This window comes from Felis catus, chromosome B1 (assembly GCF_018350175.1).
Source record: "Felis catus isolate Fca126 chromosome B1, F.catus_Fca126_mat1.0, whole genome shotgun sequence".
Lineage (NCBI taxonomy): Eukaryota > Metazoa > Chordata > Mammalia > Carnivora > Felidae > Felis > Felis catus.
Window position 1 is genome coordinate 66,306,512 of NC_058371.1, and position 20,090 is coordinate 66,326,601.

Here is a 20,090-nt window from a genome sequence, read left to right on the forward strand (position 1 = left end):
GTTACAAATTATATTTACTGGTTTGGCAAAATTATTAGAAGAAATGTGTTGGGTAGTTAAAAATATTATATTTGACTTTAAAATTTAAGGATCAGGAAGCAAGTGTACTATACCAACATTGTCTGACTGATAAAGGCAGCTGGCAGAATTTCACTTAATTACTGTGTGGTTGGTGAACTTCAGTTTTTCCTCCTTCAACTTCCCAAATAAATCTTACTCCTTTAGAGTCAATTTACGTTTCCCAGCATAATGATGCATTTTACCCATTCAGCTATGCTAGTGTTCTCTGAAGCCAGCCAGCAATGATCTCACCGCACCTACAATATAAATCTATCAGTGAATAAACAACATCATTTTTATTTCAATGCCGATGACACACTACATGTCGATTTGGCAGTTAAATAATTTATCTCTCTTTTGGGTGCAATCTGCCAGGCTTATTATAACTCTACTTCTGATATTCATGTTTAATAGTTCTTTGCCTCATGAGGATGCTTGTCAATCAATTAAATTGAAATGTCATTCTGACCTTTTATTGGAAACAATTTACTCTTTTTTTTCATTTCATCACAAGCTTTTTTCAATTTTATTCAAACTAAAAGCCTTAATTACTAGTATTCAGAAACTTTATAGTAATTAACCTTATAAAACTACAGGCTCATCAACATTACTGACACTTTATCTTTACAGAGGTTATCCAGTTGAGTCTGCCTGAAGATCAGAAACTAAGCATTACAGCAGCAACCGTGGGACAAAGTGCTGTTCTGAGCTGTGCCATTCAGGGGGCACTGAGACCCCCCATCATCTGGAAAAGGAACAATATTATTCTAAATAATTTAGATTTGGAAGACATCAATGTGAGTACATACATAGGTGTTCCTTTATAATTTGTGTATTTCATGTGATATACTCTAAGCCTTGTGAAGTCTGAGTAGCTTAATGAATATTGGGTGTAGTGTAGAAGAGAATTGGAACATTGTCATATCCACACTACTGACTAGGATGTGCACTATAGATCACATGAAATTATCCAAATCACTTGTGTAGGTGTGGTAAGCAGGTAATGTAGCACTGTGTTGGTGGGATCATATCAACTTAAACCAATAATGTCTGCCTGTCAGAATTTCTACAATTATTAACAATTAATCTTTATGTATTTGCTATTATGGTTAAGCAACCACCTTTAGCTTGTGAGGTGTTAAATTGGGGAAAGGTGGTTTTTGCTTCAAATTCTTCATAATGTATTAGAAATAATAAATATCAATCAAGCAACAAATGGTTTATTTTTTCTAGAATGAAATTGGCATATATTTTTCCACTCAGTTCTCTCCTAGAAATTCAGAATCTAAACTCAATTTGAAAGGTTACTGCTCTGAAAATGAAACAGAAATAGAACAAACTTCAGGGTATTCATCTGTTTCTTCCACGCTATGCGTTCCAAGTGGGGATTAAAATGTATACATCATCCTAGATGATGAAAAGAAGTAAAAATTGTGCATTATGGGATGCCCATGGAAATGATGTAGGGCAATCTTTTGTCTTAGTGATTTGGGGATTTTATGATCTCTTTGCACATAAATTTTAGTTATTTTTTATTATTGCTCGGGAAAGCCATCACCTATCCACTCATTCTTTATTGCTTCATAAAGAAACCCTAAAACACAGATCTAAGAGAGTCACTTCTATATGTCACATCTTACTAATACTCTTGTTTAATGTCCTCAAATTATTCAAAAAATAAGCTTTCTAATTTTAATTTTTAAATTTAATATTTTTTCTAACTTTGCTTACATCTGTGAAATTTCTTTGGAGAGTACATGGAGAATAATATTTAATTCTTAAGGTATCAGGAACACTGTGCATTAGAACAGCTATAATCTCTGGAGCATTCAACAGTCTTTGAGAGATATCGCCTTAAATAAAGCCACATTGGGTTTGCTTTTTATGTTGTTATGTCTACATTTTATCTTTTATTTTTCTATCTTCATTCTTACTATCATGTTTTCCACTGTTATTTCCAGAGGCCCCTGTATTCTATGGTGCTGTGGTTTGAATACCTTAAAATAAGCTCATTTGAATTGTTTCAAGAATAAGAAAGGGTATGCTATGAGTAATACCCTGTGGAAAAATTGTAAAAATGGGCACATTCTTGTGCATATATCTTGTAAATTATTTTACTTACTTCCTAACTTTTGACTCTGTTCTAGAAATGTGAAATCTCTAGAAAAATGATTATAGATAAGTTAGATGTCTAAAATATATGTGAGCATTAGATAAATTCTGGTATCAATAAATACATTTTTATTAAAGTTATTTTGGTTACATTTCATAAAGCAGGTAAATTTTAAGAAATTTAAAAACATTTTCAAGAGTTGGAAAGTTTCAATTTCATTACAAGTCATATTTAAATAAGTTGGACAAATGTTCATAATCTGTAGTATACACATAACTGCCAGCATTCCAAATAAAACTGTAGGGATATCTTTGAAAGGGATATTTATTTAATGTCCCAATGTACTACTGGAGTTTTCATTTAATGCATTTACCAGTAGAACTAAAGTGTGAAATAAAGCAGTTATAAACTATTACTTATTGTGTTTTGTTTTATACTTATTCTTGCTTAAAGTCTGCTAAAATATGGACCACACCATGTAAATAAACAATCTGTCTATCTATCTATCTATCTATCTATCATCTATTTCCATCCATCTGTATATAGTGTATAGTTTATTGTAGTTAATAAACTATATAGTTTTAAAATATATAACTGTATTAAATATAATAAACTATCATAGTCAACAATATTATAGTATATTATACATATTATTATATTGTGTTTATTATATAATAGTTAAACTATTCTAGTTTATTTGATTGATAGATAGATAGATAGATACACACAGAGAGTGGACATATGATGTGTCTTCTGATTACTCAACATCTTTTGAACATCCCTTCAAATATTTTGTCAATGCTTGGATTTTTTTCTTCCCCAAGGTAGAAACCAAAGTCTTATTTAATTAGCCCTCTTTGCAGTTAGGGAGTATATATGTAAATAAAGCTCTAACAAAAAGACTGCTAAAGGCTTCATTTCATAAGCAAGAAAGGGAATTACAGGTACTTTACAGAATTCACTCTCCCATCCATTCTTCCTTATAAGTGCTGTGGCAGCAGATTCTACTTGCCAGGACATTAGTGATAAAAGTTCTGGAGTTGGTCAGTGTTTAGGTGTAATTGGGTTTTCATTGGACAGTGTCAACATGTGGCTTGTGCATTTTTCCATAAGGATGGCTTCTCATTCCATAAGGATGACACTCAGTTCTGGATATTCTATGACCTTCCTACTATCTTCATTAAATGTCTTTCTTGCTTAAAACTCGCTAGAATGGGTTCTATTGTTTGCCTCTAAGAATGTTGTTTAATTAAATTTTCGGGTGTACTATGTTAAGAAACATCTATAAATTACATATTCTTTTTTTTTAAGTTAAATTATTTTGAGAGAGAGAGAGCCGAGGAGGGTCAGATTGAGATAGAGACAGAAAGAATATTCCAAGCAGGTTCTGCACTGTCAAAGCAGAGCCTGATGAGGGGCTAGAACTCACGAACTGAGGAGATCATGACCTGAGCCAAAATCAAGAGTCGGGCGTTTAACAGACTGAGCTACCCAGGTGCCCCTATAATTATATCTTCTTGAAATGTATATTTCATCATTAGATATAGATTTTGGATGTGTTGAAAGACCAAAATGACCTCAGTATAGTAAAATACATTCATTGTTTATAAGAAAAGAGAACTTCAAACCTTTCAGATATGAGTCAGTTTTATACCTACTTTGTACATATTTATTTTCACAAAAGTGGGTTTAGTTACCATTAAATTATGTAAGGTTAAAATTATAACCACTGACTTAGTGATAGTTTTCAAAATTCTTTCTCATTATTTAATATATATTAGGTAGGATTTAATATATACTTACCTAGGCAATACATACATACTTTCTGATTGCAAAAGATTAAAATAATATAGACATATTTTTAAAGCATAACTACCCCTTGTTTTATTTCCACTTACTCTCATTTTTAAGTGCAGAAGAAATCCTGTGAGATTGCTTTTAATCTCCCTTCTATGAGCTGCAGATATAATTTTATTTTTTTAGTAGGCTAGATTCATATTAATCCTCATTATGTCACTACTTTATTATCTTATTAGTCCTAAAGACAACTACATGAAGCAGGGAATCTTATCCCTATTTACCTATGTGGAGATTTATGCTAGAGGTTTGTTCACCCAAGGTTGTTGAGCTGATAAATGGTACAGCTGGAATGTTTATATGGCCTGATAGACTCTAGTTCTTGAGCTTAACCACTGCATGGAAGTGAGATGGTCTGTCATTTTATGCTACCCTTTGAAAAATGTACCCCAAATAATTCTGGCCCCTATACATTACTAATAGATTTTATATCCTCGGTTATTATGTGTGAGACAGATTGATATTGTTAATGTTAGAAGACTTTCATTTTGCTTGTCTTCTGTCTTCTGTTTTGTATCAAATAAATAAAAGAACATCACTGAACTACTGGAGGCAGTGACAGTGGTTTGCAACACAGGCTGGGGATTCACACTGTCTGAATTCCAATTAATATTCAATCTCTTGGGAATGATGTGCTCTCGTTATTCAACCCACCTATGCCCAGCTTCCTTATCTGTAAATTGAAGATAACAGTAGAATGAACTCATTTTTGCACAAGAGCTAATGGCATAAAGCATTTTAAAACTGGTAACACTGTATGAATCATACTGTAAATGTTCAGTTAAACTAGGTTCTTGGCTTTCTTTTCTCTCTTCTCCTCCTCCTCCCAACCTCCTCCTCTTTCTTCCCTTCCTCCTGATATATATTTCAACAGCACAGAAACACTCAACCTGCCTAAAACCACAGGAATTCAATGCTAGGACACATACAGCAATAAGAGAGTTTGAAAACTCACAGGAAATGCCCCCTCCAAATTTGGTCCAATTATAGTCACTAAAACTGGAAGTTGTTTTTTTGTTTTGTTTTGTTTTGTTTTTGTTTTGTTTTTCTATTCAGTGCAGCTTTAGGAATCAGGCTGACGAAACTTTCTTTAGCAATCTTGTATTAATCCCTGCTCTAAAGATATGCCATTAAATTCACTCAGGGGGTGCCTGGGTGGCTTAATTGGTTAAGTGCCTGACTTCAGCTCAGGTCATGATCTCAGGGTCCCTTGAGTTCAAATCCTACCTGGGGCTCTGTGCTGAAAGCTGGGAGCCTGAAGCCTGCTTCAGATTCTGTGTCCCCCTTTCTCTCTGCCCCTCCCCCACTCATGCTCTGTCTCCCTCTCTCTCTCTCTCAAAAATAAAAACATTAAAAAGTTTTTAAAAATGCACTCAGCTACTATATATTTATATATTTTTCTTAGTATCTGTGCCCTCAGTCCTCAACCTAAATTTCTGCAATAGATCATTGGTTTATTTACATCATTTTGTTTTGGGTAGTACTTGGCACACAAACTACACTTCTGGCATTATTGTGATTAAACTTGAGTCCTAATGCTGGTCTGCTGAGCCATGACCGGGATGCAGATGGGGAGCTATGAGGTACAGAGTATGAGTCTCCCGTTCACCTTTTTTCTCTCCAGCTGGTTCTTAGATTCCAGCCCTAATTTTGCCACTTATTAGCTATGTAATCACAACGAACAGACTGAACCAATTTAAGGTACAGTCTCTTCATCTATACAAGGAGATATTGTCATAAAATTCAGTGACACATATCAACTTGCACATAAAATATGAGTTATTTATTTTATCACTATCAGTAGCGTGATTCAACATGGCATTGTTGATCATGCTTAATAACAAATGTAAAGCCCCATGAACATATTATTTCAAAATAGCCTGATATAATTTATATCATTATAACATTCAACAACTTTAAAAGTAGACTTACTAGACAAAATACTGAACTCACAGACACATTTGAATTCAGATATACAATACATATTTTTTTCACTATAGGCATATACCAAGTGTACAATGGGATATACTTTTACAAGAATCATTTTCTGCCTGTCTGAAATTCAACTTTAATTAGGTGCTGCATATTATTTGCTATGTCAGGCACTCTATTTACATAAAGTCAGATTGGCTTGAATACTGCATGAAAACCATTTTCTTACAAATGATACTGTGGCTTATATCACTGAGATTAAAAGTTTGAACTGTCAAAAGTTCATATGAATTTAATACATTGACTTTGTGGAGTCTGTACTGTTTTCCCATCTTAACATGCATTCTGTGATTTTTGTTTCTTTTTCATCTATCTAACCTGTTAGTAATTGTGTCTGGCACTGAGAAGAGGTGAGAAAAAATAATGGATTAAATGCACAGGAGTTTATTCTTTCAAGAAATATATTGTCCATAGCTGGCATGATTGCTCTATGAAGCATCTGGATCTCAATCTTCTATCTTCTGTTTCTGACATTCCAAGAGCATGGCTCTTATCTTCAAGGTCATCTCAGGGGTCAAGAAGGCTGTTGGAACTCCAGTCACCAATCTATATTCCATCATTCTGTAATCCAGGTCCACAAGAGTACAAAGCAGGTAAAACATGAAGGAACTTATTCCTGGAAGTCCCACAACTGTTTATGGGTCACCGATGTGCAATAACTGGCATAACTATACTAGGGAGACTGGTAAATACCATCGTTTAGCTAGGCATACTGCTCAGCCTTCTGTTACAAAGGAGGAACAGGAGAGCAATCTCTACTTCTCTACCCGAGGCCATCTAAGAGGATGTAAGATGTTCTACTTTTTTCTTTACACTTTTGTTTTGTTTTTCTGCATTAATTAAATGTGATTATCCATCTGAATTCCAATCTGAGCATCTCTGCACACCAATTTTGTTCCGTTGGTAGTTTCATCAGTCATCAATTTACTTCCTTGATTTTTTTATTTTGCTTTTATAGGCCTCTCTGGAAATATTCCACTAAGTTTGGGGCACCTGGGTGGCTCAGTTGGTTAAGTGTCTGGCTTCAGTTCAGGTCATGATCTCGCGGTTCATGAGTTCGAGCCCTGCGTTGGGCCCTGTGCTGACAGCTCAGGGCCTAGAGCCTGCTTCATATTCTGTGTCTCCCTCTTTCTCTGCCCTTCTCCTGCTCACACTCTGTCTCTCTCTGTCTCTCAAAAATAAACATTAAAAAAATAAAAAATATATATATATTCCACTAAGTTTTATTTATGTATTTTGCATGTAGTCTGATGATTTTTTTTCTGGTAATTCTTAAGATCGCTCTGTCTATCCCTGCAGCTTATTTGAAGTGATTCTCACCATGTACATTAACTTCCACTTAAAGCAAAGTATTCTCGGGGTGCCTAGGTGGCTCAGTCAGTGAAGCATCTGACTTCAGCTCAGGTCATGATCTCACAGTCCGTGAGTTTGAGCCCCATGTTGGGGTCTGTGCTGACAGCTCAGAACCTGGAGCCTGCTTTAGATTCTGTGTCTCCCACTCTCTGACCCTCCCCCGTTCATGCTCTGTCTCTCTCCGTCCCAAAAATAAATAAACATTAAAATAAATTTAAAGCAAAGCATTCTCTTGAAAAAAGATAAGTCACTCACAGACAATTGAAATAATCACTTTAATTCCAATCAGAATCCAATTGCAGGTGTGGGCAGTTTGCATTTGATGATTTGTTTTGTTTTGTTTTTGTTTTGTTTTGTTTTGTTTTTTGTCTCTAAATATTACATTTCCTAGTACATAGTTGGCAAACTAGTACTGGGAGATAACGTATCCAAGCATAATAATGAAATTTAATCCAAATTAAAAACTTTAATAAAATAAAATTTTATTTTATTATTAATTTTATTTTGATAGGTTTGAAGTTTTAAAGCCATTAAATGCTTACTATAGAATACTATACCTTATTATGATATCTTATTTCAGAATATATGCTGAACTTCAAATTTAGAAGTAAAATCCCTAAGGAATACTTAGTTCCCAGAGACTGAAACTGATTTTAGTAGCAGAGAATTCTGACTTTGTTTCTCAGGTTTAATACTTAAAGCAGTGTGAAGATATAACTTTTTCCCTTAAATCTATGAATTTTAAAGTTCTTATATATAAAGACAGACATTTTTACCCCTTATGTTATTCTTTGGTAACATAAGCAAAATTATAGATCTCTGATAAAAACAATTTAATTAGCAAGATTTAATTTTAACTTTTTAGAAACCTACAGTGTTGCCTTTCAATATGGAACATATTAGAGTATAATGTCAAAACTAGTTATTAAAAAGAACGGTATTGACTTTTTTCTTCTCTAGACTATAAACAATCCATTTCTTGTTCCATCTTAACTAAAAATGTAGACATTTAACGTTTGGTATATAATACATATTTTACCATGTAATTTTCATCACTAATTTATTTTTAATATAAGCCTGAGGCCACTGTGGCTCTTAAAATCCAAGGGGAATTAGAGAATATTTATGATTCAGAATCTTCCAAGCCAAATAAAGCAGGGAGCATTGGCAAGGCTGAAGATGTTGGATTTCTTCCACAAACATCAAATACGCAACATGCATTCATTTTCCACCAATAATTGTTAAATTGGTGAAATTGCACGTAATCATAAACATTGCCTAAGAGTGTTCTGCTTTAAAATGAGTATTGTTCCTAACCTGCTTTGTTCTGCTGATACAACGGAACACTGCATATTACAATTCACCTCTTAGAAAAGTATTAAAATCAGTAATTTAAAAATATTTTTAAATGTCATTGGCCATATTCTTTTTGAACTTATTTTTACAAATAGCAACATATAAAAAAAAAGTATTCATGTGTGGATACATGAATAAAATAGTCACATACTAGTTTGTTGAGTACCTGGTAATGTATTTTTTTTTTAATTTTTAAAAATTTAGGTCCAGTTTTCAAAGTTATGACAGATCATGTTATTTAAATACGTTTATGAGAAATATTAATTTGGAAGCATGACTTTACTATGACATTCTTTTTTTTTTTCAATATGAACTTTGGCTGAATATCTATATAGATTCTTAAATTGATGAACTTTTTTTTTCATTTTTCCCCCTCATTATGTGTCTAAACCCATGGCTTTAATTACTATGTTTAAGTTGACACATTCTAAGTTATACTTCTATTTAAAATTTCTCGCTCTCTTTTTTTTTCATTTGAATGTGTGAAATCCAAACTAATATCTTTATTTCAAAAGCTGCAACATTTCCAGTGTTTCCCACTCCGTGCAAATGTAGCCAGAAAACCAAGTCATGTTAGAGTTCTCTCTCAATTTCCCCCTCAAATCCAATCTATCACCAAACCTTGTGAATTTATCTTTTTTATTTATCTTACATCTCTTCTGTCATCTCATTTCCACTATGGCTATCTTAGTTTAAGGTCCTATCAGTTCTCACCTTCAAACTTGACCCTTTCCTACTGAGACCAACCCCCCCGCCCCATATGAAACATGCACTTCATATCACAGGCAGACAGATTCTCATAAAATGTATAGCTCTTTAAAACCTTTAATGGTGTTTCTAGTTTTCATGAAAAAAAAAAAGATTTAAATTATTTATCTTATTCTGGAAAGCCTGTTTATTAGTTCTTCCTACTATTCATACAATTCCATTCTTTCCTAAAGCCCCTCCAGAACACTAGCTGCTTTCTAACTATTAGGTTGTGTTATTATTACCATTCTCAAACACATTCTTGTCTCTCTGGAAAACCATCCCTTGTCATTTTCATCTAATGTATTCTTTACAAATAGACAAATGTTTCTTATGCCTAAATTTGACTTTTTTAAAAGTTATTTTTCCAGTAACTACCATACTTGTTGCATCATAATAAAACTGTTAATATTTTTGCCTTTTTTCTCCAGACTACAAACTCTGAGTTCAAGGACCTTGGCATATTTAACTTTGTGTTATAATGTAATAGTTAGCACTATACTGACACATAGGAGATAATCAAATTTAAATGTACAAATAACAAATGACATAGTGATATTTCTGATACTCACAATTATGCATTATTGAATTTATTTGTACACTTTTTATATTCAAATCTTGCTAGAGATTTTATTTACTTACTCTAGCTACTTGCAGGATTATCAATCAACTGATGTTTATTTACAATCAATCATTTAAGCTTAGCATAGCTCAATAATTTCTGGATTCCATTTCTTTAATAACATTTCTAATTAAGCATATTGATTTTTTACTACAGTTTCAATTTAATCTTTTATCATATGCAATAAGGGGGACAAGAAAAAGATGAGGGGCAACACATATTTGGTCATTGCTTAATCTTTATGTATTCAACACATATTGATTTAACTGCTTCACTTTTCTAAGTACTCAGTTAAATTCTGAGAACATACCTAAAAGAGACAGCATTCCAGGGTTCAAAATTCACAGATTGAAGGAATCAAAGAAAGAACACAACTGCATTATATTTGATAATGCAGTATGAAAGTTTCCTAAATACAGATCTTCCTCAACTTACCATGGGACTACACCCCAATAAACCCGTTTTAAGTTGAAAATATCTTAAGTGGAAGATGTATTTAATACACCTAACCTACTGAACACCATAGCTTAGCCCAGCCTCCTTTAAAGGTTCCCAGAAAGTTCATGTTTGTCTTCAGTTAGGCAAACTCACCTAACATAAAGCCTATTTGATAATGAAGTGTTGAACCTCCCATGTAATTTGCTCAATATGGCACTGAAAGTGAAAAACAAAATGATTGTATGGGTACGGACAATTTTGTTTACCCCGGTGTACGAGTTGTTTACCCTGGTGATTGCGTGGTTGGCTGCAAGCCGTGGCTCATGGCTGTTGCTCAGCGTCACCAGAAGTGTTAGTACTATACAGGGCTAGCCCAGGAAAATATCAACATTGAGATCAAAGTGCCGGGTCTACTGAATGTGTATTACTTCCACCCTGGCAAAGTTGAAAAATCATAAGTTGGAGACCATCTGTTTATGTACATTTGTACATTTATGTGCAAATATATAAGGAATAGAAAAGGGAAGTCAAATTTAAGTTACAGAGTCTCAGAAGACTTCTAAGAATACACTAGTCTTGAAGTTTAGACGAGAGCTAGATGAAGGAGTGGCAGATAGGTATACTGGGAAAGAGTATATATCAGGCTTGAGATAGCATAGTATATTTAATGCATTGCAAGTCCCTTGTGTATAAACAAGCAAGGACAATAGATTAATAAAGGGCTTCACGGGGCGCCTGGGTGGCACAGTCGGTTAAGCGCCCGACTTCAGCCAGGTCATGATCTCGCGGTCCGTGAGTTCGAGCCCCGCGTCGGGCTCTGGGCTGATGGCTCAGAGCCTGGAGCCTGTTTCCTATTCTGTGTCTCCCTCTCTCTCTGCCCCTCCCCCGTTCATGCTCTGTCTCTCGCTGTCCCAAAAATAAATAAACGTTGAAAAAAAAATTTAAAAAAAAATAAAGGGCTTCAGTATATTAATATATTGATAAAAGGTTTGAATATATTACAGAAAATTAGGTTTTTGCACTTGATTATCGAGGTATACATTTACATTTACAACATATAACACAATAATAACATTGGATGGATACTTAATACTTACCAAGCATTGACATTTATCATTCTAAAACAGTATACTAACTTATTTATTTCACAACACAAGAGAAACCAACATTATCTATACCTGTACACAACATGATGTTTCAGTTGTTTTAAGTTTATTTTTTACTTATTTTGAGAGAGAGAGACAGAGAGTTGGGGAGGGGCAGAGAGAGGGAGAGATAGAATCCTAAGCAGGCTCCATGCCTCCAGAGCAGAGCCCGACCCAGGGCTTAAACTCCTGAACTGTGACACCATGACCTGTGCTGAGACCAAAAGTCCGCCACTTAACCAACTGGGCCACCACCCCCCCAAGTTGATTTTTTAAATGCTTATTTATTTTGAGAGAGAGTGAGAAGAGGGGAGGGATAGAGAGAGAGAGGGAAACAGAGAATCCCAAGCAGGCTCTGCTCTGTTAGCCCAGAGCCCGATGCAGGGCTCAAAACCAGGAACTGTGAGATCATGACCGAGTCAAAATCAAGAATCAGACGCTTAACAGACTGAGATACCCAGGCACCTCTAAGTTGATATTTAAGTGCATTGTTTTGATAATAATCTTGGTTCTCTTAATAGTTTATCTTTGTCCAGTCACCTTGGTCCATATTTGCGGATAGAACTATAATTTAAACAAATAACACATCTATAAAATTTTAAACAACTTTTTAGTTTCATAGCAAAGGAGAACAGCAAGCACAATTTAAAGGATATATAACCTATGCCAACTGATCTTACAGACCTCCTAAAATATATACCATTCATTTCACAGTAGACTTTCCATTGCCCTCTAATTGTAGTTAACTTCTTCCTAACCTTTTAAATAATGACCAGATTTAAGAGCTACATCTACTACACAATTTATTTTAAAAGAACCGAAGAGAAATTCTATGGTATAATTGCTTCACAGCCACCAACAATCATAGGGTTCAAAATCAAAATCTTCTTATCTAATTAAAGGCATAATAGGTGCAGACTTTTTAATACAGAAAGACAACCAATCACTTTAACAGTAATTGTAGATTCTTATTTTCTTAATCTTTCTCCTTTTGTACAAGAAGCAAAATTTATAGTTTAATATAAAATAAAGAAATAGGGGGCGCCTTGGTGGCTCAGTCAGTTAAGCATCAGACTTTGGCTCAGGTCATGATCGCATGGTTTGTGAGTTCCAGCCCTGCATTGGGCTCTGTGCTGACAGCTCAGAGCCTGGAGCTTGCTTCAGGTTCTGTGTCTCCCTCTCTCTCTGCCCCTCCCCCACTCACACTCTGTCTCTGTCTTTCTCTCAAAAATAAATAAACACTAAAAACATTTTAAAAATAAAATAAAATAAATAAAATAAAGAAATAGTATCATAGATATCTCTGTCTTGAAACAGTTTTCATAGAAGCTACCAATAGTATACTTGTGAGTACTCGGTGTTTTAGATAGAGAAATTTAAGAAGGCTATGAGAAATGATTAACCAAAAAGAAAAGAAGTTGTAAAATCCAATGTTGTTGTTACTTAAAGGATTTGCTATTTCTGTTCAATTAGCAGGGTTTTGTCAGAGGTTGGGGATTTATCATATATTTTCTTCCTAACAGTATACGCTATTAAAATAAGGCAAGGACATAAAAACACTACTAATAAAGAACATCATTTCTTAAAATTTTTTTGCTCACTCAAGGAAGTTGATGCAGAGGTGTGTGAAATCAGTTATATTAGTGAAGCATGTTAATTGGCAATTACTTGTAAATTACTGTTTTTCCTCCTGAAAATGAATTATATTTATGACAGAGAACTCTAACAAACTCTTAAATTTATATAATCAATGTTCAAACATATTTATACTGACATTGTGATTCAAAAAACCTTCTTTCAATGGAGGAAAATGCATTGTGATTTTACAACTTTTGTCTAAAATAATGAACTAGCTGTTGTCCCAAAGGCAGATATCAAATCCTCCCTTATTTTATTCATTTCTATTCCACTATGGCATATTTAAGTCTAATGACTTAGGCTCAATGAGCTTCTTTGACAACTTATCAATGAATTTTTACAAAGCCAAAAAATATGTGTGATTAATAATAGGGGCCATATTATATCATCTATTATTCTAGATAAGAGGTACTTAATTTATGGCAAAAATTGGCTTCAGAAATAAAGACTATCTTCAGTGTATGAGGTGAACAAGGAAAACTTAACTTTTAGAGAGAGAGAAACTGAAATAAACATGATCACAATGATATGTTGTGACATTGGTTCATATTCTGGGTTAAGGTAACCAACTAGAGGGCCATTTTCTGCCTGATGCTTTAGAGTCAATTGCTGGAAACAACGTAGCAGTGATGTTACAAAGATATTTAACAATACCATATTTTTCAATACCATATTGAAGTATGGGCTAGCATTCTCACCTGAAGATTATTTAATTCTCTAGGGATGTACATTTGCCCATTAACTACTTATTGGGACAAAGACTCTGAATACGTGTGTTGTTAAGTTGTATATATGTTATCCAAAAGAGATGCAATTGATTTTTGTTCTATAGAAAAAATAACTCCAAAATAATTGTTTATTAATCACTTTTGTGTTTAACTTAACAAACTTACCTCAGCATGACTTTCCCAAATTATACAAATCTCTGCTCCTCAAATGGACTTTAAACTAGCTCTACTGTCCTGTTGGTTTCCTCTTTAATGAGGTAAATAAAACTTTGTCTCTGTTCATTTTATATTTTTACTAGAATTGTGTTTTAACTCTTTTATTTTTTTAATGTTTATTCATCTTTGAGAGAGAGAGAGAGAGAGAGAGAGAGAGAGGGGAAGGGACAGAGAGGATGACACAGAATCTGAAGCAGCCTCCAGATTCAGAGCTGTTAGCACAGAGACCAACGTAGGGCTTGAACTCATGAACCATGAGCTTATGACCTGAACTGAAGGAGATAATAAATGACCTGAACTGAAGTCAGATGCTTAACCAACTGAGCCACCCAGACACCCCTGTTTTAACACTTTTAAAGCTACACTAACAGTGTTTTAAGCTGCCTGCATCTGCAGTTCTTACACACTCCAGCAGGATATTTTGGTAAAATGTGCTTTTTACTTCCAGCAATTTAACTGAATAAAAAGAGGTAGCTATTATTTACACAATTTAGTGATAACATTCGGTGTTAGAATCAGCTTTTTTTTTTTTTTTTTTTTTGGTGGGGTGGGTGGAAAGAACTTAATTGCTTCTACTGTATTGCAACATTCAGAGACTTTTAACATAATCTGTGGCTCAAGAGAGATATGCATCCGTGAAACACTGAAGTGTTTGCTGTGAAAGTGCCTTGGTAATTGAAGGTTGGCAAGGAGTGAAATCTCTCTAAATCACAACCTTTTTATTTGTAAAGAAAATAAAAGACATTCCAGCAACTTGCCTTGTAGATTTGTGAAAAAATTATATTAAATGAAACATACATCTTTAAAGTAACGCAAGATAAATAGTAAAATTTAATAAGATTTAGTTCTCCTTCCCTCACAAGAACATTTACTCCATTCCTTTTGTCCTGACTTAAATTCTCTTGTTCATTTACTAATAAGATTTTATCCTATTATATCTGAAGATTTTAATAATCAAAGAAGTGAAAAATCAATTTTAAGTAAATTAGTGAAGCATATATAACACCAATGAATACTTCATAATAAAATATAATATTCACCTTCTAACTGAAAAACACAAAAATAATTATCCAGAAAATGTTCTATTTCAGACTCTTAATATTACATAGAATATGTTTTCCTTGACACAAATTCCTAGAGTAGAATATAAAAATTACTATCTGGTGAGGAATATCAAAAGAATACAATTACATTAACAGAAAGATATATTTGGTCATGTAATTTACTTTGAAAAAAAAATCTTATTAGCCTTAAATGATACTAATTTTGAAGACTTTGAAACAGTGCACACCTATCTCTAATTATACCATGGCAACCATGTTTCTTTGAATCTATTTTCCTCTAAAAATAAAATGTTACTTCTGTGCAGTGGAATGGCGATCAGTTGAAGAGTGTTGTTTTCATTGAAGTTGGAGTTGACCTTGTCACATGTTAAAATAAATCTTATATGAGTCAAATAAAACTTCAATATATTTCTAAATTGGAGGTAACTTTAAATGAGAGAAGTTAGGATACAATAAATCAAGAATAAATCAAGACTTAAAGGAAATGCCTAAGAAAGACCCCACTTATATAATATGCTGAAATCTCATACAGCTTGCTTTAATTACCAAGTTTATTCAGGCAGCAATTTAAATTTGAAACTATACTTCCTAATATATATCTAATTTTTTATTATTAAAGTTGTCTAGTCAAAACCTCGTGGCAATTATGTATGCCTAAGAAGGCTATATGGCATTTTGAATAATAATTGTGTTGTTAAATGAATAAAATATCACAGTACCAAGGACCAAATTAGTGTTGTGGGTCACATGCATTATTGATAGAAGAAAGGAATATGAATTAGTGGACTAAAAAATTGATGGGGAAATTCAGACTTTGGTTTTGAAGAATTAGAAGGAACAGAAAATTTGTGTTTTTAATGTTTATTTATTTTTGAGAGAGAGACGTAGAGCATGAGCGGGGGAGAGGTGGAGAGAGAGGAAGACACAGAATCCGAAGCAGGCTCCAGGCTCTGAGCTGTCAGCACAGAGCCCGATGTGGGCCCCGAACTCACAAACTGTGAGATTGAAGGAACAGAAAATTCTAAGTAATATGCATAAATGTTAATTATAAGGACATTTCATGGAGGCAGAAATGGACAAATAATATTCAGAAGACAGAATCAACCAACTCCACTGCCATACTTGCTCTTAGTATGTAAGACAACAGTAGGGAATGAAATTTTCTTGCCTTTAAATTGATACTGAAAAACGTCTGGGTGCATCTGATAATTATTAACTTGGCCTGTGAAGAATTCATTTGCTCAAGTATTGCTTATTTGTTTGTAATTGAACAAATATGTTACAGAAATGTTGGGGATAGGCAGGATGACATTTTGTGTCAGATTCCTGTTAAGATAACAGGTATAGATAGCAAGTGAGGTTCTGTCTCTTTCATACGTGCACATGAAGCATTGTCCTGGAACAAATAGGACTCAAACAAAAGCAGGAACAAAATAGGACTCAAAAACTTGGGTCCTGGTGACTCTTGCGCAGTACTATTAGTACCACATAGTACCCAGTACTATTGGTAAAAAGTGAGTTAGTTTCTTGTTGGAATTAGAATATGTTTTACATAAACATGTTGACTTTGAAGTCATCTAATGATATCCTGTTGAAAATATGTGTAGTTTGAAGATGCAAGATCTAATGTTCATATTTATAAAAACTTAACCAAAGTGTAACATGATTCATATGCTCAATCGCTGTTATTTACTGTTTTGGAGATCCTTCAAGTTTCCAGTTATAGTTATGGTTTTAAGATTGCTGTTATTGAATGTCTGTTTGATCTTAAGAAATCTACTTATGTCATCTCTTATGATAGAAAGGCATCAGCATCCCAGTTTTACAGCTAAGAAGGGCTCAAAAAAGGTAGACAACTTCAAGGGCCAAGTTGAGCTGGAGATTGCTGAGTGGCCAGGTGTCACAGTAGCTCATTGACACTACACGCCAAAATGAAACCCTTTAGTCACTTAGTGCAAAATTATAAGCAACAGGCTAAATAGAGGAAAGCCAAATCTCCCACTGTTTCATTTTTCTCCGTCAAATGGCACCAGTCAAGGGTCAGATGCATCAGCACAGATATGGTGGATCGCTAGCCAAAATGGAAGTAATTGTATCACTCCCAAGAGAAACTGAACAAAAGGATCCTGTAGTTTTATGGACCTGGGTGGAGGAGGAGAAGGAAAGGTAAGGGCTAGGAGTGGCAAAGTACTAAATACAGAGTCCAGGAAGAAAAAAAGTGTCATGTCCCTCCCCCATCCTTTTCCCCATAAAGAAATCTCAGCAGAGGTGTCTGTCACAGGTGTTTCTGACATCGGTTCCTGATGGGGGTAGTGAATGGAGGCGCTTAGGCTGGTAATACAGATAAGAGCATGGCTGGCCAAGAGGTCCTGAGTTCCTGACTGTAACTTTCTCCAGAAACGTCCGTGCATTGGCTGTGCTCCGAGGCTGGTGTAGGAAAGGCAGCTCTCCCTTACAATATCTGCCAAGCAAAACTTTTGTAACTGCCTGTGGTCAGGCCTGAAAGATCACACATAGATTTTTTGAACAGAAGCCTGACTCCTCAATAATTTTGGCATAAACCGATTCAACCCAAACTTGTACCCATATAGCTTGAAAAAAAAAATCCCATTTGATTCTATTCAAGATCGCTGTTCTCGGGGCGCCTGGGTGGCGCAGTCCGTTAAGCGTCCGACTTCAGCCAGGTCACGATCTCGCGGTCCGGGAGTTCGAGCCCTGCATCGGGCTCTGGGCTGATGGCTCAGAGCCTGGAGCCTGTTTCCGATTCTGTGTCTCCCTCTCTCTCTGCCCCTCCCCCGTTCACGCTCTGTCTCTCTCTGTCCCAAGAATAAAATAAAAAACGTTGAAAAAAAAATTTAAAAAAAAAAACATCGCTGTTTCCGATTCTGTGTCTCCCTCTCTCTCTGCCCCTCCCCCGTTCACGCTCTGTCTCTCTCTGTCCCAAGAATAAAATAAAAAACGTTGAAAAAAAAAATTTTTAAAAAAAGATCGCTGTCCTCATTAAAAACATTTTTAGTAAGTTGACTTTATTGATTTTCCTATAATCTCTTGGAATTTTACCATTCCTTACTAATAAAATATATGTTTGGAAATGTTTGCTGCAACTTAGCATAGAAAACAGAGTTGGAGGTAGAGATATATGTGGTAGTCCCATAGGCCACATAAAAAATGATGAAGGAAAAAAAATGATGGAGGAAGAATTCCTTGTGTGAGATTTATGTTAGACAGCCATTGGGTTCTGCTGCCTGGATGTACCCTAAACATCACTAATCTCCATATATAACACAAACCTAGATTTTACTAACGATTTATTGATATAATGTCTTTCTGCTTTGTCTAACACATATCTATATACACGTTGCCTTAGCTCCCTCACTAAATTCCAAGGTCTTTGCTCACTGGTAATGCTTAATTCTGGCAGTGCTTAATTCATATTTTGTAACCGTATAATAACCAAAATAATATCTTCATAGGAAGTTCTCAGTAAATACTATTGAGTGGAGTATGCTAAGCAGTCAATAAAATATAGAGTTTTATTGGTCCTTGAGATCAGTGACTTTTTTTTGGTACATCCAGGTAGCAGAATAACATGGCTGCCCATTAGTAGTCTGAATCTTGACATCAGAAATGAGTAAGTGACAAATTGTAATCGAGGGCTTGAGATTGGCACAGCCAACCTGATAGGAAGTTCAAAGGAATAAATTACTAATTAGAAATGAAAGTTTCAGATTGAGATGCATTATAAAATTAAAACTTAAATTTCATTGGGATTTAATGTTACTCTTAATGGATGAAAGTGATTTTAAATGTCCTTTTTGGCATCTCTTTGCACATTAAAAGTAATATGGCCGTCATTCATCTTTGGTTAATCTGAGGAAGTAAAATGATTATACTTTGAAATTATGTTTTATGTAGTAATTTTTCTTTAGGCATAATTTTAAAAATGGAGCTGCCATCCGTGTGTTTCCTTTAAGCAGTTTTTATCATGGTGGTCATACTTCTGATTAGAGTGTAACGTTTCTACCTTAAGAAATCCTTTAGACTCATCAGGGCTCATTGATATTTTAAATACACTTTATTGTTGTTTTGTTACCACTTACCAAAACTAAAGTATTCTCCATAACTTAAAACATAGAGATTATAGATTTTCAAATCCAATCAGTTCAATAAAAACATATTGGAGGAATTAACATTTTTTGAGTGCCTTTAACATGACAGACACAGTGCTGTGTTATATTAAATTGGCTCCTTCAATCATGATATTCAAATTCAATAAAGAAAGGTGCATTCCCCCCCCCCCCGCCATTTAAGTATGAGAAATGGAAGCTAAGAAGACTGATTTAACCAAAATCATACAAAGGGAGCTAGAAGTAAAGTCAGAATTAAAAGCCGTATTTGGTGCTTGCTTGGCAGTACATAATATCAAATTGGAATGATATAGAGAAAATTAGCATGGCCTTGGTGCAAGGATGACATGCAAAAACATGAAGCATCTCGTTAAAAAAAAAAAAGCCAGATTTGTTGGCTTCAAAGTCATACCATTTTGTCTGTACAGGAATGTTTCTATCCATGTCTATCTAATTGTTCCTTGTGTATTATATTTGAATTAAAAATGAGTTAGGGACACCTGGGTGGTTCAGTTGGTTAAGCATCTCAGCTCAGGTCATGATCTCATGGTTTGGATTGGTGAGTTCCAGTCCCGCACTGAGCTCTGTGCTAACAGCTCAGAGCCTGGAACCTGCTTCAGATTCTGTGTTTCCC

General features: G+C 34.6%; 1 protein-coding gene and 1 non-coding gene across 5 annotated transcripts in view; both read left to right on the forward strand.

Annotated features, from left to right (window-relative positions):
- Nucleotides 1-20,090, forward strand: part of FSTL5 (follistatin like 5) — a 786,930-nt gene that overhangs the window by 536,319 nt on the left and 230,521 nt on the right. For all 4 annotated transcript variants that reach the window (XM_045055718.1, XM_045055716.1, XM_045055717.1 and 1 more), the window contains exon 7: nucleotides 691-857. In XM_045055718.1, coding sequence (XP_044911653.1) covers nucleotides 691-857 — 167 coding nt within the window. The remainder of the gene's footprint in view (nucleotides 1-690; nucleotides 858-20,090) is intronic.
- On the forward strand, nucleotides 19,728-19,833 carry LOC111560303. The gene has a single exon (XR_002742060.1). It is a non-coding gene; the product is annotated as a U6 spliceosomal RNA (small nuclear RNA).